At 35.1% G+C, this 7828-nt stretch overlaps 1 protein-coding gene across 1 annotated transcript; it reads right to left on the reverse strand.

Annotated features, from left to right (window-relative positions):
- Positions 1–252: 252 nt before the first annotated feature.
- Positions 253–3117, reverse strand: LOC131608907 (receptor-like protein kinase FERONIA). The gene has a single exon (XM_058880491.1). The coding sequence runs from the start codon at positions 3098–3100 to the stop codon at positions 437–439; it is 2664 nt and encodes an 887-aa protein (XP_058736474.1). The 5' UTR covers positions 3101–3117; the 3' UTR covers positions 253–436.
- Between the last annotated feature and the right edge of the window lie 4711 nt (positions 3118–7828).

Consider the following 7828-nt stretch of genomic DNA (forward strand, 5'->3'; position numbering starts at 1 on the left):
AACATTTTTGGTTGGAGGTTGCTTGTGTTTTGTTTTGGAATTAGATAAGAATAAATGATCTTTTTATGGCTTAACTAATACCATATGAGATAAAGAAAGATTGTAGAAATCAATTTTACTATTATTAGATTGATTCTCTACTTATACGAACTGGAATAACCATTTGGAGAGTTCTGCTTACATAATGAATAAACTCTCAAGCAAGTGGCTCACTAACATTTTCCAATAAGCCACGTTGAATGAGCACGAACAACATGACTAGGATGATGAAAATAATTAAAATAACTACTTATTATCTTTATTGACTGTGCAAGAATTATAATTCAGATAATAATAACTTTAATTAATCAAATATAAAAAGACGTAACTTAGTAAAAACTTTAAGCAACGATGAAACAACATCTTTTCTGCATTGCTAAATATAAACTTTAAGGTTTTAACATGAATATGATCGTAATCTTGAATTCTCAATATTAGAGAGAAAATGTTCCTGAGTACTTGGCCTCGCAGTTATTGTGCCCTCCTTGTAGGTGCGAGATCTTGTGAAATGCATGCAACTTTCTTTGTCACTAATGGATTGTAAGACTTGTGATTCTTTCATATGTGTTCCATCAGTTTGGGTCTTATCAAATTGACTACTTTCTTCCCCCATTACCAACTGCAACGCTAACTCTAATTCCCTAACCACTTGACTCATTGAGGGTCGTTGAGTCCCATCATCATGCAAACAACTCAACGCCAAGTCACAATAACATTTCAAACACCCACTTGGGATAGAATCTCTTAGGAACGGATCCACTATTTGTTCTATTGCCACACCTTCATCATAACATCTTTGAAACCAAAGAGCTAAACTAGCTGTCTTTTTGTCCATATCGCGAACCAAAGGTGGTCTAGCACACAACACCTCAAGAAGCACCACACCGAATGAGTACACATCTGATTTTAGAGTCAACCTTTCAAGCATATAATATTCAGGATCCAAATACCCAACACTACCCTTCACCATTGTGCTAACATGGATAGTCGATATCCCCATGGGTCCCACCTTGGACAATCCGAAGTCAGAAACCTTAGCCACCCATTTCTCATCCAACAATATGTTGGTGCTCTTCACATCACGGTGTATTATCTTTTGTTTCACCTCAGCATGAAGATAACGGAGCCCTCTTGCTGCTCCCAATAGAATCTCAAGTCTTAGTTTCCACGGTAATTTCTTGTTATTGGAACCATAGAGATACTCGGAGAGAGTACCGTGTTGCATGAACTCATAAACTAGAATCATCTCCGTGTCATCATTACAATAACCGACAAGGGATACCAAGTGAATATGGCGAAGTTGGGAGAGCAATTCAATCTCGTTCATGAACTCGTTGGCGCCTTGTTGAGATCCCTGTTTAAGGCGTTTTATCGCAACAGGTGTGGATCGATCAATAAAACCTTTGTACACATTGCCAAACCCTCCAACGCCAATGATGGAAACATCATCGAAGTTGTTTGTAGCCGCTTTGATCTCCTCCAATGTAAAGTAGCGACAAAAATGGGGCGGCAAAGATGATGACCCTTGATTCTTTGTCTTGGGCACGATACCTTCAATGAAGTTTTGAAATCTTCCTCTTAGCCAAAAAATTGCGATTCCCACAACAATTACTCTTAGCCAAAAAATTGTAACTCCCCCAACAATTATTAGCACGATGCTTGAAAGTGCAATCGCATCACCGATAGTTGTTGTGATCTTAAATTTCTTTGGCGATTCAGTTGAAAATTTGTTAGATAGATCAACTGATTTTGATATTGATCCTGCAAGATTTTTATTGTTGTCACTTATTTTCAAAATCTCGATTCCATTTAGCTTGACATCACGGTAAATCGTGTACATATCTTTTGGTAATCGTTGTAGCTTGATTGTAAGATTAACTCTTTCAATTTGAGAGCTTCCTTGTTGAGTGTCCATAGTCACAGCATAATCCTTATGAACTGGAATCTTGTTACCACCACTCCACCTTATCACATCAGCCTTTTCCTCCGCCAAAGTGTTAGCTATGAAAATCTGAAAAACTCTATCACCGATGTTCTTGATATGCGAATCAAACTCACAAAAATGTAACCTTACCATATAAGTAAAAGCAGAATCAACTTCAAAGTTCCAAGTTACATTATAATTGTGTGTTTCATTCATTCCATAAGTTCTTGCAGTTAAGTAAACAGCTTCTGGTGCAGTATAATTTGGAATGGTATTCTTTACATAGTTGAGACCATGTAAGTAATCAGATGATATACTCGGTGGATATTGTTTCTTCGAGTAACGAGGATAATCATCCTCCCAATAACGAAACATACCTGTATCTTCATTTGATGGAACTTGACTACCACCAACACTGACTCTATAAACGGTTTCCAAAGCTTTGTCTTTACGAATTTGGCTTTCGCTGTTGTTGTTGCCAAAGCCAAGAGAATTTATATGATAATTTGTGTCACTGAGATTAGTGTAATAGAGAAAAGAAGGCATAGACACAATTTCGATTCCGTTGATGAAAGCAAAAGCATTGAATTGGTTTGTGATTTCGGGAATAAAAGTTAAGTTAAGACTCTCATTAGGTTTGACTTGGATGCAGTATTCTTTGACGATTGTCTTGTTATCGTTTTGAAGCCAAAGTGAGGGGTTAAAGTCTTTGAGAAGGGTAAACTGATTTCCTACTTCGACGGTGAAGGAAGCATGTGAGGTTTCAAAGTTTTGATAAGATGTCGGGTAAAAATGGAGGCGAAGAAAGACCGGGCCATTAGTGATCGAAGGGAATGAGAATGTGAAATTTGAAAAAGAAATACGCGCTGAGGTAAATGGAATTTGGGTAACAGAATCAGAGTTAGGAGTTGGTTTGGCTTTGACAGAATCAGTGATAGAAAACAGTTTGGTATTTTCGATGTCACCAACCCAGGTTCGGTTTTCAAAGGTAGTATCAATGGAATGGCCACAATTCAGGGCTAAAATATCGTATGATGAGTAAACCACTAGAGGGAACGATAGATAAAGGAGAAACAAAGCTACAAATAAGGGTAGGGTGATTTTAGTGGGAAGGATGTTGTTTAGGGAGTTAGCCATACCTTAAGAAATATTTGTTGTTGGTGCTTGCTATGCTTCCAAGTTGAATATATAATGGGAATGTGTATTACAAGGGAAAATAATGTCCATAAACACTGTGTCAGCGTCCAATGACATATACTTTTCATTTTAATTTATTATAAATAAAATATAACAAAAATTTGTCAAATTAAGGCGGGAAAATTACACCTGGAGTTACCCTCTCGCCATAACATGTATTTAATAAATATTTTAAAATCAACGGTTGGATAGAAATATATTACTATATACATATTTTGAGATTAATCCATAACCATTTTATCAGTGTAGCATTGGATCGAACTCTAGTCTCGACAAGGATAGGTTCATGGTTCGACTGAGATGTACATGTTATAGTTGAAGTATATTCTAACATGTAGTAGTCGAAGTTGTTTATGTATTTTACTATGCAAAAGCCAAGGTTTTAAAAAACGCTCTGTGATCGCGAATACGGCCGCGACAAAACGGTATCGGAGTCTTCCGATACTGTTATTCACTAGTTTAAGGCTGAGAAAAAAATCACAGACAAAACACCGTTACGGACGCGACAAATAGCCGTTATGCTCGCGAAATACCTTTACAGTCGTTAAGACACTGTTATTGACTAAATTTTTTATTTTTAAAGTACAAATCAAATGCCTTTTAAAAAAAATCAAAATGTTGAAATTTTGAACTAAAATTTTGTTTTATTGTAGAAACGAAATCACACTATTATAGGAATCCAACTCTTTTTACAGAAATCCAATTTTATGCAATATTGTGAGAAATTCACACCGCAACAACTTTTGTTTTCCAACACAACACTTATATCGACCGGAATTACAAAAGCCGCAACACGACCAAAACATGACCGCGACTGTTTTTTAAAACTTTGACAATAGCCATACATGTCACGTATCATCATACATGCCATACATATGCTAGTATTATATAAATAGGTTGTTCTCTCCGACGATTATTCTGTTTTGCTTGTAATCATTAACACTTAATGACAAAGTGAATGAAAAACCGTAATAACCAACTCAGTTTTTTTCCCTCTTCCCTCTCATCGTGAATCAAACAGCTTCTTGTTGTTCAAAAAACTCTCTATTTCTCGCAGCAGTATTGCTTCGTTCTTGACGGTGGTTATCACATCAAGATTTCTATTAGTATTGAGTTCAACGCCTTTTTTGATTTGATTTTTTAAGTTTATTCAGTTGTTTTGAGCTGTACATTGCCAAGAATAATGAAAACTATACTCGTTTAGTTAACTTTATAGTTCATCAATTTTTATGGTCATTTTAAGTTCTACGGATTAAATTGTCTAATTTTAACTGATTCATTAAATTAATCTCTATTTCAAATTCAAACAATTTTGTTTTATCTCAATCTCCTACATATGTTTTTTATTTAAAATTATCGATGTATCCATTTTAAAATATCCGTCACTAGTAAAACATGACGAATTCTTGTATAAGCATTTTTTGTAAAGACTTTATTAATTTGGAAAATTATGTTAGTATTGTATAAGCTTAATCTTAAATAAAAGAAAGTAGTAGTCATCGAAAAATGAATTATTTTGCAAATGAAAATTAAGTGCAAGGTATGGAAAATGCTAAGAAACAACATCAATAGGAACTGGTCAAAAATTAGTAGCAATTTTGAAATCGTCGAATTTTCCTTAGTGGAGATTTGGAAATGAAACAATAGAATGGTTGGACTTATATGCGTCTTATTGGCTGGATTTATATCGTTTTCTCTAGTTTTTTTCTTCTTTCTTTGATTCCTTTTTATTTGTCTTATCTTATACTTTCTTTTTGTCTAGGTTTTATTATAAAAATTAATAATATCATGTGTAGGAGTTTAGTGGAAAACGAAAGAGGAAAATTCCTTTCTAATGAAAAAGAAAAATTTGACACTATTTTGGGTTTGCATAATCCAATATGAAAGAAACAAATTGATGCAATAATGGAGAGGAAGTAACAAATACATCCATCTTGTTTTCTAACAATCAAAATGCTTAAGTTAAAAATTATCAATCAAATTAAATTATTCTTTTTGCATTTTAAGTTAACACCTGTGGTAAAAGCTCTCTTCTCTCTCTTGACCACAACCGTATGCCGCCTCTTTCTTCCTTAAACCCAAGTCTTTTCTTGTCACGATGTAGCAACAGGAGGTGGTGTGAAGCCCTTCAAGATCGTACCACCTATAGTCCCAATAGAGGTAGCAGAGCTGCTAGTGTTGAAGCTGTCGTGGCAACATCATCCTTAACCCTGATGGAGTTTTCTTAGCACCGGATCTGCCACTACTTTTGTTTAGGTCTGTTTAAAAAATGGAGTGGTTAGTTTCGCCCAATGCTTCACTAGATGGTTATTGTATGTCGTGATAACTGTCAACACCATAGCTCTGGTTTTCAACTAGGAGAGCTCCAGCGCCGCCTCTTTAGCAATGGTTGCTGCGTTTGAGTTGTGATGTTCTCTTGGTGCGTCAGAAACTCATTTGGGTATGTTCCTCAGCTCGACCTCGGTAGCGATGTTTGTATGTTGGGTCTACTTTGGCAGTGAAGGTTAGTTTCGGTGAACGACGCTGATTTATTTTCGTTGTCGTTTTCCTGTGCTGCTGTTTTCTGTTTGGTGGATTGCTTTTCAGTTTTGGTTTCCTGGATATGCTTCAGATTTGTTGAGATCTGCAGGATTCAAAGATTTGGATTTGTGTTTGTTGCTATGGAGTTTTGGTATGATTAAATCAGTTTCAATGAATTTGGAATGATTTTGGCTAGAAATGGCCATATACCCGTCGTTTGTGCTGCTGCGAGTTGTGGGCCTGGGAAGCTTTTACCGTGTTGATGGTTAGATTCAGTTGTTGTTCCTCAAGAGATGAGTTTGCTTCTATAGTTTGCTATGATGCTTTAAGACTTGTACACACATTTCTTTTGCAATCTAGTTTTGTTTCTCGCGTTGTGTTCGCTGATTTGTGTTAAGTGTGTATCGTCTCTAAGTTTATGATTTCATTAACTGCACTATTGTCCAGTTTGTTTTACCAGTTTTGTTTTTATTTGATGTATTACCCTTTTTTGGGTTGATCTTGTGGTTGCTGGTTCAGGTTTATGTCCCCTCAGCTTGTTCTTCTTCTTTTGATTTAATATATTTGTCTTTGCTTAAAGAAAACAAAGTTAACACATGTTCTAGTCTAAATTGATGTCGAATTCATTAAGATTAAGGTCATTTGAGCCTATATAGTGGGATAAGTTGGAATTAACTAAACATATTGAGAATTTTGAATCAATCTTGATGAACAAGATTCAATCACACCAAATGAATTCGCCTCTTGTTCTTCACTATTCCCTAAAGTGAATCAATCAAATTTGATTGCAAGATGATTCTGATGCACAATCGATAAAAAAAGATAAATTGGTGAAAAAAAGAGAATTAGGGTTTCGGAAAATAGGGGAAGAAGAAAGAGAGTTTCTGCAAAGTTTCTCTCTGCTCTTAAATTGTGATTTTTTATATTCTTTGCAACTGCAAGTGAATCACTACCTTACAACAAATAGGATAACTCCCTATTGATAGGTTGAGTTTTCTTGCTCCATAAGCAAATAACCAAATTCATACAAAATAAGCCTAAGTCGAAATCTCTGTCGAGGCACACTCATTTGACGTTTCGACAACTACACAACTTTGACACACTAAGCTATTTCGACACTACCTTGCTTTTGTCGAGCATCATGCTTCGACACAAGGAATTATATTCTCAATACACACTTCGACCAACACGCCCTTTTTCATGATGTCTACAATCTGATTCTCAATTCTGCAGTGTTTCAAGTTCAGCTTCTCTTTTGCTACCTGCTCTCGAAGATAATAGAACTTCATTTCGATCTGCATGCTTCTTCCATGTGTTATCGGATTATTTTCTAGATTGATTGCTTACATGCTATCGATCTTCATGGTAATTGCCTCATGATTATTCCCTGTGATTTCTTCGACCAGATTCACCATCCTTGTTGCTTGACATGCTCAAAGAGAAGCAACTATGTACTTTGCTTGACACGACGAAAATGCTACTACTTATTCTTTTTTCGAGTTTCATGCAACAGGTGCCCCACCTAACATAAACGCATAACCAGTTGTGGTTTTTCTATCCTCAACATCACTACACCAACTTGAGTCAGTGTAACCCATAAATTTGCATTCTTTTCTTTCACCAGCTGCAAAAAATAAAATATCATAGTCGAGAGTTCCTTTAAGATACCTTAGTATCATTTTCGTTGCTGCTAGATGTGATACCTTATCAAAAAATATCACCATAACTAATTTTTTTTACTCGACTTAATTGCTCTTAATCATAATTTTCAACTTCCTAAGTCCTTTTCTTTTGAAATAGTTATCATAATTACTTCTCTACTTATAAAAGTTTAAATTCTTTTTATTAGTTTTCAACTTATTTCGCTTGCAATTTTAATTTTCAGATAAAAAATTATAATTTTTATTTATATTTTTGTGTTAAGCTCTCATATTCTTACTTCTATATCATTTTCAAACCGGGCCGGCCCAAACCAAATGCGAGTGAAATCTTCAAAGTCAAAATTTTAACAATTCACACAGTCAAAATATTAGAAGCCGCATGATCATTATCACACAATCCAGAGCAAGGAAGTTTATTTTTCATTTTACAATTCAAAAGTATTATTATAGTTTTTAAAGTGAGACTTAAAATTGATATGAAAAACTA

The sequence above is a fragment of the Vicia villosa genome, linkage group LG6, assembly GCF_029867415.1.
Source record: "Vicia villosa cultivar HV-30 ecotype Madison, WI linkage group LG6, Vvil1.0, whole genome shotgun sequence".
In the NCBI taxonomy this organism is placed as follows: Eukaryota; Viridiplantae; Streptophyta; class Magnoliopsida; order Fabales; family Fabaceae; genus Vicia; species Vicia villosa.